General features: G+C 34.2%; 1 protein-coding gene across 1 annotated transcript in view; it reads right to left on the bottom strand.

Moving 5' to 3' along the window:
* SLC39A10 (solute carrier family 39 member 10) overlaps positions 1-13,370 on the bottom strand; it is a 39,736-nt gene extending 26,366 nt beyond the window's left edge. Inside the window, exons 1-2 of the mRNA XM_082841124.1 lie at positions 12,346-13,370; positions 10,211-10,418 (exon numbers count right to left, since the gene is read on the bottom strand). Coding sequence (XP_082697250.1) covers positions 10,211-10,418; positions 12,346-13,359 — 1,222 coding nt within the window. The 5' untranslated portion in view covers positions 13,360-13,370. The remainder of the gene's footprint in view (positions 1-10,210; positions 10,419-12,345) is intronic.
* Positions 13,371-19,394: the final 6,024 nt, after the last annotated feature.

The following is a 19,394-nucleotide window of genomic DNA, read 5'->3' as shown; positions in this document are numbered from 1 at the left end:
CCAAATATATTTTTCCTTAGTTTGGCAATAATCCAATCTAGAAGCAATATATCTCAAAAAAAGCCAATCCAAAAGCAACCTCAATCAAGAACTTAAAGAAAAACAGCACAAAGATACTGAAAACCCAGCAATTCATATTCCAAGATACTCTGAAGTAGAAAAAAATAACTGTATATACACACTAATGTAAATATGTATGGATGAGGACTGACAAAACTACAGACAAGACCCCAAATACACTAGACAAAATAAACAAATTTAATTAACTCTTCATAATTATTAGAATTTTTTATTAATCAGAATTAATCAGAATTCACCAAAAATGCACTGGAATATTCACCAAAATTACCCAATAAAAGTATTTATTTTATTTCTATGTCCCAATGTCCAAGAAAATTCATATAACCAGATTAAGCTGCTAAATTAAAATCTGTATTAGCCAAAATCTAGTTGGGTAAATCTTGTTAACTTGATTTATTCTTTTTCCTAGGGTTACATTATATTCTACACTGGGGAATATATATGCATTCACTTCCAGATTTTCCTATTAAGACATTTGCAATAAATATTAAATTTCTAAATCTTAATATAAGGGAACACTATTAATTTGATGCAGTAGACATGTGAGATGATTAACAAATTATACAATACAATTTAGCAAAGTAATAAAATATTAGCATTACAAACATATTTTTAAATTTGTGCTTATTAGATTATGAAATTTAAGACCCTATTATACCAACATATACTCTTATAAGCATATTTACCAAGTTTAATCATTAAAGAGTTGAGAGAAAATGTGATTCTGTTCCCTAATCATACAAATTATATCTAAAAATGAACATTATTCTAAGCAAGTATTTCCTTTATAAAATTCTCATCATATAAACTTCTGGCTCAGGGTATCTTGAATGTGAAGAAAAGTCCAAGAGTCTATGAAGCCATAAACATTTTGCAGTGTTCTACGATGATTTACAATCTCAAATGGCTTCTGGTCAATTAGTCAAAACTCAAGTTACCAAATGACAAATCAACCAAAATCGAATTCAGTGAAAATCAATTTGCCAATATGCTGACAGGTGAGCTAAATACAGTATAACTGAAGAACAAGCACTGGCAGATTGAACAAAGTAAGTCAGCCAAGTGCTTACACATGTAGCTGAGGGAAGGTCTGTGTGAAAGGGTATATGAGTTTATATGTGTACAAATGGGTATATGTCACATATTACACTCTCCCAGGTACAATTTCTCATGAATCAGTGCTGGTAATTGTATCTCCTTATTATCCTCCTGAGAAAGCAAATCTGTAAACTAAAAGAAATGTCTGAAAGAGAGAAGCCCACTTTATGATTAGAAAATCACTAGTACTTGTGATTATCTGACATCTGAAACTCAGAGAATACAAGAAAACATCACAATCCCACAAAGCCAAAAGTCTTACATGAATCAACCCAAGGTCACAGTACTGGCCAACTTCAAGAGCACCATTCTCATTGTATTTTTGGGTGAATGTCATTTACTTAGAATACAATGTGAATTATGTCATGTGGAGTTGTTCAATGAAGTGATATTACATTGAGCTTGGACAGCTGCCCCTCCAAAATGAGTTAATATATATATATACATACACACACACACTCACACTCACATTTTTAAAAAATACTTAATAGAAATGTTTTTTCTCTATTGGTTATACAATAAAATGATTGGTAAGAAACTGGTTATTTCAAAAACATATAATAGATTTACAAAAAACAAAAAAAGAGAGAACATAAGTATAATATAGAAGAAAATAATCACGTCACAAAAAGAAAAACAAAAAGACAATGAAAGGGACAAAAAAGAAATATAAGATCAACAGGAAAACAAGGCTTAAAATGGCAATAAATACATATCTATCAATAATTACCTTAAATATCAATGGATTAAATGCTCCAATCAAAAAACACAGAGTGGCAGAATGGATAAAAAAACAAGAGCCTACAATATGCTGCCTACAAGAGACCCATTTTAGTGCAAAGGACACACACAGATTGAAAGTGAGGGAATAGCAAAAGATATTTCATGCAAATGGAAATGACAAGAAAGCAGGGGTTGCAATACTTGTATCAGACAAAATAGACTTTAAAACAAAGATCATAAAGAAAGATAAAGGAGGACACTATATAATGATAATACAAGAAGATCAATACAAGAAAAGGATTTTACACTCATCAACATATATGCACCTAATATAGGAGCACCCACATAAATAAAACAAATACTAACAGACATAAAAGGAGAAACTGACAGGAATACAACAATAGTAGGATACTTTAAAACCCCACTCACATCAATAAACAGATCTTCTAGACAGAGAATCAATAGAGCAACAGAAATACTAAATGATACGATAGAGCAGTTAGACTTGATATTTTCAGGACATTACATCCAAAAAACCCAGAATACACATTCTTTTCAAGAGCACATGGCACATTCTCTAGGACTGACCACATACTAGGGCACAAAACAAGCCTCAACAAATTTAAGAGTACAGAAATTATCCCAAGCATCTTTTCTGACCACAATGGCATGAAACCAGAAATTAACCACAGAAAAAGAAATGAGAAAAAAACGATTACATGGAGACTAAACAACATGCTACTAAAAAACCAATGGGTTAATGATGAAATCAAAGATAAAATTAAAAAATATCCTGAGATAAATGACAATGAAAACATCACCATACAAAATCTATGGAATGCAGCAAAAGAGGGATATTAATAGCAATACAGGCCTTCCTCAAGAAAACTCTCAAATAAACAACCTACCCTACCACTTAAAAGAATTAGAAAAAGAACAAACAAAACCTAAAGTCAGCAGAAGGAAAGAAATAATAAAGATCAGAAAGAAAATAAATAAAATAGAGATTAAAAAAACAAGAGAAAAAGTCAATAAAACCAAGGGCTGGCTCTTTGAAAGGATAAACAAGATGGACAAACCACTGGTCAAGCTCACCAAGAAGAAAAGAAAGACAACTCAAACAAAATAAGAAATGAAAAAGGAAACATAACAACTGATACTGCAGAAATACAAAAAAACTGTAAGGGAACACTATGCACAATTACATGACAACAAATTTGACAACCCAGAAGAAACGGACAAGTTTCTAGAAAAATACAGCCCACCAAAATTGAATCAAGAAGAAACAGATAATTTGAACAGACTGATCACTAGCACTGAAATAGAATCTGCAATTTAAAAACTCCCACAAAAGTCCAGGACCAGACGGCTTCACAGGCGAATTCTACCAAACATACAAAGAAGAACTTGATACCGATCTTTCTCAAACTCTTCCAAAAAGTTGAAGAGAAAAGAACACTCCCAAGGATATTCTATGAAGAGTTTTCTCATTCTTCCAACTAGAGGAAATATATATAATATGCTTGCTACCTTCGAAAGATTTTTCAAATTGATTTTAGAAAATAAATTCTAGAACTAAAAAGGATCCTATAACCTCCAGTAACATTTTTTATACATAAAATATAGAGAGCACAACTGAGACTATTATAATATATTGAGTTTAATTACTCCTCTGTGAATATGCTGCCTTGATTGACAAAGTTGGAAATTATAAAAAATATTTTCAGGGTTTCCCTGGTGGTGCAGTGGTTGGGAGTCCGCCTGCCGATGCAGGGGACACGGGTTCGTGCCCCGGTCCGGGAAGATCCCACATGCCGTGGAGCGGCTGGGCCCGTGAACCATGGCCACTGAGCCTGTGCATCCGGAGCCTGTGCTCCACAACGGGAGAGGCCACAACAGTGACCGGCCCGTGTACCACAAAAAAAAAAAAAAAATTTTCAAAGAGGCCAATTATTCTGCCCCTTTATGAAGAATTTTTTAAATTCCTTGCTTACTTGTAGCTATTTGAACTGGCAACATACTAGCTATTGTCATATTGTATAGCTAGAAAGAACTTTAATAATCTACAGTAGCATTTCTCAAACTGCTCATCTAATTCTATGAGATAGGTGGCATTCCAAGGGGAGTGAGGAGAGAATTTTAATAATCAAAAAGACTTGGTAATTCTGGATTAAACAAGTTCCCTCAGAGCCTCTAACAGTTTAATGAGCAATGTGAATTTCTGCAAGGGCGAAATAATATGCAGTATTTTTCTAACTTACTTGATCATGGAACCTATTAATATAGCACAATGAGCCAGTATCCTGAAGAACACAATTTAGCAGACCCCAATGTGTCCAATGTCCTTTTACTTTAGAGATTTGTATTTGTATATTTAGGCAAAGAGATGTTAAATGCTAAACATTACCACTTCACACCTACTAGGATGGCTTTGAAAAAAAGAAAAACACATGTTGGCAAAGGTGTGGAGAAACTGGAACGTCTTACGTTGCTAGTGGGAACATAAAATAGTGCAGCCACTGTAGCAAAGATTTGGTAGTTCCTCAAAAAGCTAAACAGAATCACCATATGACCCAGAAATTCCACTCCTAGGTCTATACCCCAAAGAACTGAAAGCAGAAACTCAGATACTTGTATGCCTTGTTCATTACAGCATTATTCACAATAGCCAAGCGTCCATCAATGAATGAATGGTTTAATGAAATGTGGTATATACATGCAATGGACTAGTATTCAGCCACAAAAAGGAATGAAGTTTTGATACATGCTACAACATAGGTGAACCTTAAAAACATTATGCTGAGTATTTCAAAATAAAGAAGAGACAGAAAAGACAAACATTGTATGATTCCACTTATATTAACTATCTAGAATAGTCAAATTCATAGAGACAAAAAGATTAGAGGTTACCAGGGGCTGGGGGTAGGGGGGAAATGAGCTATTGCTTAATGGTTACACAGTTTCTATCTGGGGTGGTGTGTCAAAAAAGTTTTACAAGTAGTGTGATGGTTGCACAACATTGTGAACGTAATAAATGCCACTAATTTGTACACTTCAATGGTTAAGACAGCAAACTTTATGTTATATATATTTTACCATAATAAAAAATAGTTAAACAGCTAGCTAAAATGGCAAAGTCAAAACTAAACCCGGGCTTCCCTGGTGGCACAGTGGTTGAGAGTCCGCCTGCCGATGCAGGGGACACGGGTTCGTGCCCTGGTCTGGGAAGATCCCACATGCCGCGGAGTGGCTGGGCCCATGAGCCATGGCTGCTGAGCCTACATGTCTGGAGCCTGTGCTCCACAATGGGAGAGGCCCGTGTACTGCAAAAAAAAAAAAAAAAAAAAAACCCAAACCCAAAGTCCTTCCTGAATCCACTGTTTTCTCCAGTAACTCAAAGTATTTTCAGAGAATTCTTGGCCAAGTGATTTATTTACCACTTATGTATTTACCCCCAGGGAGATGGCTTCACATAAAAGAGGATTTACAAGAAAAATAAGTATAATTAAACATAAAAATAAGAAGAAATACCATTTCAGATAAATTAGAAATTTTCTAGATATTTTGTATAGATTACAACTATTCCATCACAACTGTTTCATTAGCAAAACAGCCCTATTATTCCATAAGTGTATGTTATTAGATACGTTTTCTTATACTGACTTCTTATTAATTTTTAACAGTAATTTTAGCTTTCTAGCACTAAAAATTTAAGGAGTAGTCATTCTCCTAACTTAAATTTTCTTCAAGGAAAATTACGATTTCTTTGAACTATGAGAAGTAAAGTTGTTTTGAATTTATTGTGCCTGAAATACCTTCCCATGCTATTTAAGTATGTACTTATTTTTAGAATTAATAACATACACATTTAAAGCTCACATAAACTCTTATCATAATTTCTTAGGTGTAGAAAAAAGGCAACTCAGGTAATAAAATTTTTCTGATTTTCGACCAAAGTATTGTGTTTTTTCGATCACAATTTGGTATAAAGCCATAAAAAAGCAAAATAACAACGATAAACAATGAACAATAAAAGGAATCTCATAAAACTGATACCAACCTAACACTATGCAAACTATTAAGTACAACTAGCAAATGTTTTCTTTATTTGTACCCAAGATACCATATGCAATAAAAAATGCTAAATGTCTGAAATAAGCTTCACTTATTCTGCAAATTAGGTCTCTTAAAACGTTAAAGGTCTTCAAGGTTAGTTATTCACCAACTCCCTTTCTCATTATCTAGAGAGAAAATGCATTCTTTTAAAAAGAAGCGCTCATCTGTGGAAACTTTCTAATTAACTTGGTTCAAAGCATGTGCAAGATGGCAGTTTTCTACACTGTTTCAGCATTTTAATTGGCAGAAAATGCTGAGCGGCCTATTCACAACTCCCCTTGATAATTAAGCTAGGGTCAACTCTATGACTAAATGAGCCAATCTTGTGAAACAAACGATTCCTACCATACACAGTATATATAGAATTTGGTTTACAGCAGTCTCTGAATAGTTAATGAGGTAGTAGCTGTGTCACTATGGGAGATTTATACAGAACAAGTTAACCTTGTTTAATGGTGCAGCAGTCACTGAAAATAATTACTAGCAGAGCATTCTCTCTAACAATTATTAACATCTATCAGGACATAATTAATTCAAGCTTCATTTCTGAGAATGTTAATAACCACCTGCAAACAACTAATCAATATTCACTATTAGTAAAGGATTCGTTTTCAAAGCAAGTACAATTTCCTCTAAGGCTTTTCATATTTAATAAATGTAATTTTCAACATTACTATAGTCAAGCATCTGTCAACAGCCTTGTTAAAATATATAGATTATGTCAATATTACAACATAGACAACTCTAAGTCATAACCCACAGCTGATGAGAAAACAAAGAACTAGAGTTTTTTTAAGAAACCATAAAAACAAAAAAGGCTATTAGTTTTAACTCCAGATGCCACAATCTTGTCAGTCTCCATTTTTCCCCGCAAAGAACAAATGTATTTTATTTTTTATTAAGTTAAATAATCTTAGACCTAGCTTCCCCTTTTATTCCTGCCAGGGAGAATTTATAAGCACCTGAGAGAGACTGTGGCTCTCAAGGTGTTTACTCATCTACAAAGATCAATGAGCATGAAGCCACAAAGAGGACATATTTTGTCTATCCAAAGATCATTATTCAAGTCTAGCATGTGAAATCACTTTTCTCTGCCTTTCCAGATCTTAACAGACTGAACCCAGCTTGTCTAACTAGACTATTCTCAGGTTGTTTTCTTTTTTTTTAATGACTAATCTACACTTATAGTAATACTTACTTATATCAATATTTACCTCTACCCGTTTCCTGTCTATGTCTGCATTATCTGTCAAATCACTAACACTCTCCTTATCTCTCTGTCACTAACACTCTCCTTATCTCCCTGTCATTTACATTTTAGCAAAGCACACTTAAGAATCTTTTCAGCAGGAAGCAGTAGAGCACAGCATAGGAGAAGAGCATAGTGGTTACATTACAGGTTTTAGATGGAGAATACTCTAGTTCCTATCACAGCTCTGCTGCCTGGCAGCTATGTGACCTTGGGCATGTTACTTAACTTCTCAAAGCCTCCTTTCCTCAGCAAAGAGAAGTAAATAGAAGTGCCTATCTCATGGGTGTAACAAATTAAATTAAATAACTCTTGTAAACGTGTTTAAAATAGCACACGGTAAGGTTCCAATAAATATAGGCTATTATGATTAATTTATCTATTCTGAAGTCATTTTCCTATTGCAAAGAAATTAACCAAGAATAGGCAGGAACCTAGGAGACTTAGTTATGTATTGAGCGCATTTCTTTTTATGTGTACTCTTTTAAGCTTTAAGGAATGTCTCTATCATATAAAACTCGTACTAGAATGTGATATTCTTAAACATGTCTACCTTATTGCTACACTATGAAAAAATTTTAAATGCTGCTCTTTCAATCTTTCATCTATTTTATCGGAATTCTGTTTTCAGCTCATATTCATACACATCAATTTAGTCACTTTAATTACTATGTAATACCACCACTATATCTTGGGCATTTCAACCAGAACTGCATTCATCATGATTTTGCAAATGATGAAGTTCCTGAAATACAACTCATTCTGAGTGAGAACACTGTATTATCAAAGTACACTAGGCTGGCTTACAAGTGTTCTTCCTAGGTTAGAACTGAAAGTTTATAGACTAATATTAAGCAATTTATTCATTTAATCAATATAGGAGTGCTTACTTTTTGTCCAAAGTACCCTTTATCTTAGGCACTAGGGATGCTGAGATGAAAGACCCAGTCACTTCCTTTAAGCAACTAAAGTCAAACAAAAACGTAACTAATCCAATTATGAACTCTGTACCATGATGGAAATATCCAGAGAGTATCAAGCTAGGGGACTTAATTAAGCCTAGGATGGTCACTAAATTATCCCAGAGAGACTAATCCTTGAGCTGAATCTTTGAGGAATCATAGTAGTCAGCCAAGTAGAGAGGTTTACAATGTGAAAAGGCACAGAGGCATGAAGGTAAACCAGCATAATCTATTACCATGAGTTTGTTATGATTAGAGCTAAGAGGGAAGAAACGAATGGTGGAGGATAAAGATGGAAAGGTAGGTAGGCATGGATCATATTCTGGAAAGCATGAGTGGGAGAAAAAAAAACAACACTCTGAACTTTGAACAACATAGCATAATGCAGTATTCTAAAATAAATGAGGAAAAAAGTATAACTAGCACATCACATCAAATCCATGTTCTCATAGCTATTACTGCTTACAATACAAAAAATGTAGAAAAATATAGAGATCTAATGAAAAATATTAGTGTAACAATATGTGGCAAAAATCATAAAGGTGATACCAGAATTAGCTAAATTTGGAAAATAATAGCACAGTGATTGCCCAGAACATTTATCAGACAAACCTCAGACTTGGTGGGTTTTATCTAGGTCTAGGAATTGTGGGCAAGTTACTAAACTTTTCTATACCTCAGCTTCCTTATCTGTAAAAACAAGAATCATACAATAGCTCCCTCACATAATAATTCAATAATTATTATTAAAATTTACTAAAAAGAAAAAAAAAGCATGGAAAACACTTAGAACATGGATATCAAAATGGTTAAACTTCCCAGGACTGAATCTGACCACTATCACTCACTAGTTCTGAGACCCTGGGAAAGTTATTAGGGTAACATTCTCCACCTCATAAGACTGTTGTGAGGAGTAAATGAACTGAGTTTAGAACAGTGCCTGCAATACATGTTTGTTAATAAATAAAAGGAAAACATATGTATTAAATAAATGCCAGCTATCACTAAAAAGAAAAATCTATGTCAGAGTATCTCCTTTGCATTTTAGAAAGATAAATCTAGCTTAAATGCTAAGCATGACCTACAAAGGGGACAAAAACACAGGCAGGGAAGGTTATGAAGGCATTTCAACAATTCAGGAAAGAACCAAGGAGGATCTGAACTAAAGTTATGACAGAGTGGATACAGTTGGAAGATATTTAAGACTCAACTGGACTTGACAACTGATTATACAAGGGGAAATAGGAAATGAAAATTAAAACCATAAGAGGGAAAAAAATCAAAGATTTTCAGATTTTATCAAAAGAATGAATTGGAATGGCATTTGGGATTCTATAAGAGGTACGAACTTCCTGTGGAGTAGAAGTTCCAGAAATATTAGATGGGAGGTATCTGTAAACATCAAGGTGGAGCAATCTAGCCAACTGGATATGATGAAAAAGAGCCTAGAGAGAAGTTTAAAAATAGTTTTGGTTTTACCCATTTGGTTTTACTCTCTAGAAGTGCCCATGATGAAGTTCATGTGCCAATCACTGGCATTTCTGAGACATTCCTAGAGTTTCACCACACTGGCTTCCCTTTTTACTTCCTCAGGAACTTAATAATCTTTTCATTAGAGCCCATCACCCTGCTAAATGTTAAGTAATTATAACATCATATAACTTTAATTAGGGGTCCCCTTATTAACATTTGCCCATCAAGAAGAATCTATTTATGATAAACCTGTATTTCCTTTCTAATCTATTAGTTCTCTGTCCGTAGCAAAACATTCCTCTGTAGTGTCAGAAGACATTTGTAAACTGTATTGTGCCTCCTTGTCTCCCCCCAATCTTTTCTAAACACACATACCTAAACATGATTAAAACATACTGAAAGTCACCAAAAGGAAAGCAATCATTTGGAATTACTTCCTCATTCAATTACATTAAAAAAAATAAGTACAGAGACTTTTTTGAGGAGAAAGAACTTAAATCTTTCTTACCTGATGCCCCTATATTTGCCTTATCTTCAGGAACCAGATTTTTATCTTTATTTAAATCTTCAACTAAAAGTCTGTCGAAATGCTCAATACAAAGTCTGCTGTCGATTTGATATAACAAAGCAGGGCAAAGGTACGTAAATAGATCAGGTGAGATTGGAGAATTGGCCCGATGACCATAGTATTTTAACAACTGAGTGACGTTCAAACACTGCAAGGAAATTGATAAAACAAATTAAGTAAGAGTACTTTAAGAAGATTATGCAGAAAAATAAAATATTATATAGTAAAATATATTCTAAATATTATTTGAAAATAATCTGCAATATATAGATACCTATTACAAAGAATGATTTTTGACAGGAATTTATGATAGGAATATTCAACTTGATTATCCAAAACTTTTAATAGATTTGAACCATTTTCCACTGCAACATATAAAAGATGATGACTTTCTGCCATCAATAAGAATGACTTAGAACTATATTCCCAAGATCCTTAAGGGGTGAGGGAAAAAATCACTTCCCTAGTCAAAGTGCAATCATCAATCGCTCAAGATTCTTATTTGTGAAACAGTGTTAAACAGTTAAGAGTTCTTTAACAACTTTATATTAAAATATACAAGGATATAGACATGTTCACTAAGGTACCCCAAAAGAATATCATATAGGGGAATTCTATCCCAATGCTAAAACTGGAGGATTAAAAAAAGGCAGCTTTATCCACTGGTACTTTAAGTACAAAATATAACAAAACAAAGAAGAAAACAAGTAACAAAAAATTCTGGACCCATCATATAGTAAAAACAAATACATAAAATTGAGGCAAAGGACATGGCACTACCTCTTTTTCATACATATGCACTCTGGTTGCATGCTTGCTTATTTTATCTATGGTACAAAAAACAGAATCAAAACATACAAACAAAAAGAATGATTTTTTTCAGGCCTTTACATGAGATACTACTACCCTATCCAATGCATAGAATATTTCCAGAAATCTTGAAAAAAATCCTCAGTATGCATCAGGCCTATGAGGATACAAAATAACAAGTCTGATGATCCAGACCCCACAAGTAGAATACAAAAAGTAAACATTATTGATAATGTCTAGTTATTATCAACAAGGCTCTAGGATATTACCCATAGTAACAAATTAATATATTTCTTTAAAAGTACACTAAGATTTTTAAATTTGCTAAAAACCAAATATCTAATGATTTGTCCAGTAAATAAACAAAGATATTTACTTAGATATAAAACACACTTCCATAATAAGAGACAGAAACAACAAAGGTTGAGGTCATTTTCCACATTAGATGGTGCTGCTTTTTCTACATCTGAACAATAAACAAATTCAACAATTTTTTTAAACTTTAATGAGGGCTAAATATAAGAATACATAAGGGTGTTGATACACTTTTAATGAAACAAAAATGTTTTTAAGGTGAATAGTTTTTTTAAAAATCAAGAAGGAACCATCAAATGTGAAAGAATTCAAAAAAGCATGAAAATTTAAAAGAAAAACAAAACCATCCCATTACTATTGGAGTTTCCCATTATTATATCTTTTTGCATTCATTGTACATCTGTTGAAAGCATAAGAAAAGACTAATATGAGCAAGTAGGTCCTATGATAAAGTGACAGAGAAAACAAACCTACCACATGTGCAAAATACCTGACTTTGTAGCTAGATCAATAACTGGGAACCACTCCATAGTTAATAAGTTAACAATTATGAAAAAAACTGCCTAGGAACTTCCCAAGAAAACAGTTTGAACAAAAAAAAGTCTTCAATTTTCAAATATCTAGAAACCAGCTAACAGTAACAACATGTAAACTACTTTGGGGAGTCAAAACAAGTCTTAAGCAAGAGAGTAAAATAAGGAACAAAAATAAGGAATATATTTTCTAACAACCTTTAAACATTTAGGAATTGAAGGAACCCAAATTTGAGAACAAACAATGCAAGTGAAAATGCAGCTAAAAATCTTTAATCTGATTTTGATTCCTTAATGTATTTTGTAACTGGAAATAAGTTTGAATATGGTTGACTATTCCTCTGTTACTTCTCTTTTTACCTAAAAATGCTCCACAATCATCTGAGAATTACGGAGCAACCATCTTGTTCTGCTTACCTCATGTTGCCGGTCATCTTCATTATGATCTTTGTGACTAGCAGCTGAATAAATTGCACTTTTTTTAACATGCGGTGCTTCTCGCTTTCTAGTATGTCGAAGTTCACCTTCATTATCAGGATCAAGATCTTGGTGTCCGTGACCAGGATCATGACCATTATGTTCTGGAAGACGTACATGAAAATGACCTGGGTTATGTACACGATCAGGTTTGTGGACCCGATTATGCTCGTACTGTTCACCCTGATCATGGTTAGGGGGAAAACCTGGTGTAATAACCTCAGAATTTTCATTACTTTTCTTCCCTTTTCTCTTCTTCTTTCCTTTCAGTAGCTTACTTTCAGATTGTTCCTGTGTTTTATTGGTCTCTGTAGAAGGTTCATGGCTAGGCTCCCCATGCTCACTGTGAATAATGGAATCATTAGGAAAATGGCGAGTAGTGTTATGATCAAGGTGATGACGCAAACAATGGTGATGACATAAGCGATGATTACGGTCATGCATATGTTTATCATCAGATTTGACAGATACTTCAATTGTCTCTTTCTCTGGATCACACTTATGGCTTCTTTTTGTTGATACACTGGTCACAGTTTGATTTTCTGAATTTAAATGACTATGGGAATGCTGGTGGTTATGTGAGTGAAAATGCTTTCCCTCTTGAACTGCCAAAATATCTAAGTGAGAAACATGATCGTGGCCAAGATCCTCATGATTAATCTCAACTACTTTTATCTCTCCAAGGCCCAAGTTTGTTAAAAGTTTCTCCAGACCAAAAAAGGATAATCTTCCATTTTCACCATAACGATCAAAAAGTTTTTCAATATAATATTTTTTTTCATTTTCAGCATCCAGCACTGAAAATTTGCTTGACTCCGATTCTGTCATTCCACGATGGTGTCTGTGATGCTCTTCAGAGCCATGGTCATGTTCTTCATGGCAATGGTTGCAATGATGGAAAATAAATGTCAGCAAACAAATGAGGCAAAATTTTGTGTGCATATGTACCTTCATTTCTATTTTTCCTAAAGGGAAAGAGAAACAAGCATTAGTTTATACTTATGCACACTCAAAATAAACAAACTTACCAGCAGTTGCCAATTCACTAGGCAAATTGTTTTACCCCATTTTTTTCATGCCTATGAATCATTCTTTCCTTCTTCAAGCTCCTATAAAAAATGGCCCCTTTTATCAAAATAGTGTACAGCCCTTCAAATTAATACAAATTTGCTTAAAACTCATCTGCAACACTACTCTGACTCCCTTTAAGCACAATACTTTATACACATTTATACAGTAAATGTTGGTTCCTTCCTATATGGTCCTTTACAAAAAAGTTTACCCAACTCTGTTCTTGAGGTCCTGGTCAGTGCAATAAGGCAGTAAGATGAAATGTGTGATAAGATATGTAAGAATCAGAAAGAAATAAAACTGTCATTATTCACAAATGGCAGGATTGGGTATGCAGAAAGTCCAAAAGAATCTATGAGAATTAATAAGTTAATTTAGCACAGTTGCTGGATTTAAGGACAATAACCTAAAATCAATTGTATTTCTCTACACCAGCAATAATTAGAAAATGAAATTAGAAAAAGTTTACCATTTACAGTAGCAAATAACTAGAAATAAATCTAACAAAAGATGTGCAAGACCTTTTCATAAAAAAAGATCACATATTATTGAGAGAAATGAAGGACCTATGTAAATGGATGGCTTTATCATGTTCAAGATTGGATGAGACATAGATCCAATGTAATCCCAATCAAAATCCCAGAGATAATTTTATGAAAATTGATGAGGTATTTTTAATGTTTACATGGAAACCAAGGGCCAAAAATGGACAAGACACTCTATCTACCAGTTACTAAAGACTGTGGGTATCTGGTGTAAGAACAAATAAATAAATAACATAGTCTAAAAATAGGAAAGATTCTCTTTTCCTTCGTGCTTGGTCAACTAGATTTCGATATAGAAGAAAAATAAATTAAACTTGACCCCTACCTCACACCATATGTAAACATCAATTATAGATGGATTGTAAATGTAAATCTAAAACAGTAAATTTTGAAGTAAAACAGGGTCCAAAACTGTGCTGCACAGTATGGTAGCCACTTGTCAAGTGCAGCTACTTAAATTTAAACTAACAATTTAATTAAAAATTCAGCTTCTTGGGAGTTCCCTGGCAGTCCAGTGGTTAGGACTTGGTGCATTCACTTTGGTGGCCCAGGTTCAATCCCTGTTTGGGGAACTAAGAACCCACAAGCTGCGCGGCACGGCCCAAAAGAAAAGCCCCCAAAACAACAACTGTTTCTCAGTCACCTAATTACATTTTAAATGCTCAATAGTCACATGTAGCTCATGGCTACCATACTGAACAGTGTAGACAAAGAACATGTCAATCATCACAGAAAGTTCTACTGGACAGCATGCTTCTAGAATATGGAAATATGATGTGAGTCATTCATGCAATATTAAAGTTTTCTAGAATAAACAGGTCAAAGTCATTGTCATCCTATATTTTATATAACCCACTATATCCAAAATATTATCATTTCAACATGTAATCAGTATAAAAATTATTAACGAAATTTTTACATTCTTTTTTATACTATGTCTTTGAAATCTGGCATGTATTTTATACTTACAGACATCTTAATTCAGACTAGCCACATTTCAACAGCCACATGTGGCTACTGGCTACTGTACTGGAAAGTATAGATCTAGAAGATTTATTTGGGAGACTAGCTTCAAGACCTTCAAGATAGGACATAATGTGCATTATGAAGGAAAGACTGATCAAGTACACTACATTAAAATAAAGAAATTTCTATTCATCAAGAGATATCATTAAGAGACTAAAAAGGCAACAACAGACTGGGAGAAAATTATGGCAATGTTACTAGTCAATATATAAGGAATTTCTACAAATCAATATGAAAATTATGAGACAACTCAATGGAAAAATGGGAAATTTGAACGGGCACTTCATAAGAGGATAGCCAAATTACTAAGAAGCATATGAAAGGATTCTCAACCTCAATAGTCATCAGAGAATTATAAATTAAAATCACAAGTAGATAGATACCACTATATACCCACCAGAATGAGTAAAGTATAAAAGATGTAGGCAAGAATATGGATCAACTGGAACCTGCATATACTGCTGGTGGGACTGCAAATTGGTATCTTATGGAAAACTATTTGGCAGGATCTGCCAGAAGTTGAACATAAGCATATCCACTCACATAGCAATTCTAGTCCTGGATATATGCAGAAATACATGTACAGAGACACAAAAAGACATGAATGAACATGAAAGTTCACATAACTATTATTCATCATAGCTCAAAACAGGAAAAAGGCCAAATGTCCATCAACAGTAGAATGGATAAACAAAACAATAATTTTACAATGGAATACTGCACAGGAATGAAAATATAATCACAGATTCACACATTAACACAGATGAATCTCACAAATTGAGACTGAGCCAAAGATAAATGCTAAATAAACTATAGAGCAAAATTCTATTTATATAAAATTTAAAATGGGCAAAACTAAACCACGACAATGATTATTTTTTGAAGGGAAGGTAGAGGGTAATAACTGGGACTGGAAATTGTAGTAATGTTCTCTTTCTTTACTTGAGTAATGGTTACACAAATATGTTTACTTTGTGATAATTCATTGTACTTATCATACTCTGTGTACTTTTCTGTACACATACTGTACTTCAATTAAAAGTTTTTAAAAATCAAATTTTCTCCAGTGAAAACCAATTAGAAAATGTAATTATAAACAAAAATTATTAGGCTCCTAGAAATAAATAGAACAAGACCATTAAAAGGAGAAATGTATATGACATTATTTGCAAAAACTGGAGAGACACCACCTACATGGATGGAATAAATGGCATAAGGTATATAAAGTCTTCCCAAGTGTATATGCAAATCTAATTCAGTGTCAATCAAAATCCCGGAAGCTGTCTGCTTTTCGTGAGACTGCATAAGCTAATCTAAAAATTCATATGGATGAGTAAAAACCCAAGGACAACCAACACAGTTCAGAAAACTAGTAAGGTGATAAAGACTTCTTTTTATAAAGTTATATAACTAAAATAACAGAACTGGCAGAGGGCCATACAGATAGACCAAAGAAACAACAGAATTCAGAAAAAGAATCAATAGGGGCTTCCCTGGTGGCGCAGTGGTTGAGAGTCCGCCTGCCGATGCAGGGGACACGGGTTCGTGCCCCGGTCCGGGAAGATCCCACATGCCGCGGAGCAGCTGGGCCCGTGAGCCATGGCCGCTGGGCCTGCGCATCCGGAGCCTGTGCTCCGCAACGGGAGAGGCCACAACAGTGAGGCCCGCGTACCACAAAAAAAAAAAAAAAGAAAAGAATCAGTAATATTGATTGTGAAAAAATAGTTCTCCTTCACACCATACACAAATGTCAATTCCAGAAGGATTAAAAACCCAATGTGAAAAACAAAAAAATTCTTAACTTTTAGAATAAAATATAGGAGACTATCATGACTTTAGGCTAAGGAAAGACAAAAAAAGCACAAACCTTAAAAGGAAATTTTAGATAATTTAATTAAACTAAATTTTAGATAAGATGCAAAAAGCACAAACCTTAAAAGGAAATTTTGATTAATTATACTAAATTCTTTAAGTATTACTCTACAATAAAGAACACAATAAAAGTTTATGACAAGCTATACACTAAAAGATATTTGCAATGTGTATATATAAACAATGCATATAAAAGATCACTATTCAGAACATATAAAACATATATATATATATATATATTAAAAAATACAAAACACTCCAATACTGCATAGACAATTATACAAAGGTTATAAACAGGACAGATGGTTAAGCAGTGACATGATCACTAATAATCTGGATAACACACCAAGACATTAAGAGGCAAAAATTAATATCTGAAAATACCAGGTATTAAGCAAAAATCTAATGTAAAGAAATAGAAAATATCTTACACTGCTGGTGGGAGTATAAATTGGTGCAACCATTTTGGGAAGCAATCTGACATTTACTGAAGCTGAATATGAATACACTCCACAGCCCCAAAATTCCACTTTTATCTATCTATCTACCCTAGAGAAACTCTTACACTATGCACAGGAGACAAATTCAAGAATCTCTAACGCAGTATTGTTGATTTTTTTTTTTAATGTTAACTATCTTGTAAATAACAGAATACTCAACTAAAAGTGGTTAAAACAAAGAGAAAAATTTCACATTAAAAAAGTTGGGGAAGGGCTTCCCTGGTGGCGCAGTGATTGAGAGTCCGCCTGCCGATGCAGGGGACATGGGTTCGTGCCCCGGTCTGGGAAGATCCCACATGTCACGGAGCTAGGCCCGTGAGCCATGGCCGCTGAGCCTGCGCGTCCGGAGCCTGTGCTCCGCAATGGGAGAGGCCACAACAGTGAGAGGCCCGCGTACCGCACCAAAAAAAAAAAAAAAAAAAAGTTGGGGAAAATGGTGGTTTCAGGACAATTACACAAGCAAAAACCCAAACTCTCTCATCCTCAGATCTTTCTCCTCAGAATCTCAAGAAACTGCCGTTGCTACAACCACTCCATCCTTGCACAACCATATCCAAAGCGGGAAGGTTTATCTTTTTCTTTTCATCCAGGGAGAAAAATCTTTCCTGAAAGTTCCTCTCAGATTTCCCTTAACATATCTTTCATCAGGGCTGTACTACATACACAAAACAAAACTGGTAAAGGAAGAAATTACCATGATCGGCTTAGACAAATCGACATTCATTCTCTTGAGATTGGAAAGAAGCCACCTTTCCTATGCATATGGAGGGCATACTAACAGCAAGCAAAAAGGAGGTAAATGAGGAATGTCAGTTGATTATATAACCATTAGTGCCTGCCACAAACCTAAATGCCCATCAGTAGAAGAATGGATAAAAAAATATGGCATACTTATGTAATTAAAGATTATTTTAAAGTTATAAATGTGTGACTATGAAATACACAACAAACACAATTCTTAGAAACATAAAGAGTAAACTCCAAAAAGGTACATGTCATATCATTTATACACAATTAAAAACATGCAAAATACCTTAATTTGGGTTCTACATACATGTAGCAAGAGCTTAACATGGGGATGATCACATTCTAGAGAGTGGTTATCTTTTCAGGAAGAAATGAAGGGGAGTCAGATGGTAGAGGAAGTATGCATATTTAGCTGCATCTGCAGTGTTTTATTTCTCAAAAAGTGAGGGGAATCTGAAGCAATGTGACAAAACATTTAATATCTGTAAAAGCAGCAGGATTCAGGTGTGTGTTATACAGATCCTCCCCGACTTAAAGACGGGATTATGTCTCAACTCATCCTAACTTGAAAAATATCATAAGTTGAAAATGCATTTAACATACATAATCCACTGAACATCATAGCTTAGCCTAGTCTTCCTTAAATGTGCTCAGAGCACTTACATTAATTAGCCTACAGGTGGGCAAAATCATCTAACACAAAGCCTGTTTTATAATAATAATCTCATGTAATTTACTGAATACTGTACTAAAAGTGAAAAACAGAAGGTTGTATGGGTACAGAATGGTTTACGTTGGTGATCGCACAGCTGACTGGGAGCTGCAGCTCGCTGCCACTGCCCAGCATCACAAGAGTGTACTGTACTGCATATCACTACCTTGGACAAAGATCAAAATTCAAAACGAATGGTTTCTACTGAATGCATAATGCTTTTGCATCACTGTAAAGTCAAAATATCGTAAATCGGAGTCCATCTGTATTGTATATACTTTTTGTAAGTTTGATACCTAACCGCCATCAGTGATTAATCAACATGTGTTGGAGGAACAGCAGAAGCAGTATCATGGTTACCTGGGAACTTGTTAGAAATGTAAATTCTTGCACCCCACCCAGACCTACTAAATCAGGAACTCTGGGGTTAGGGCTCAGCAGTGTGTCATTCAATCTTCCTAGTGAGTCTGATGCTAGCTAAAGTTTGAGAGCCACTACCTATACAAATAAATTATA

Source organism: Leucopleurus acutus (assembly GCF_964270905.1).
Source record: "Leucopleurus acutus genome assembly, chromosome: 6".
Lineage (NCBI taxonomy): Eukaryota > Metazoa > Chordata > Mammalia > Artiodactyla > Delphinidae > Leucopleurus > Leucopleurus acutus.
Note: the sequence above shows the minus strand (reverse complement) of the source record. Positions and strands in the feature narration are given on the sequence as shown.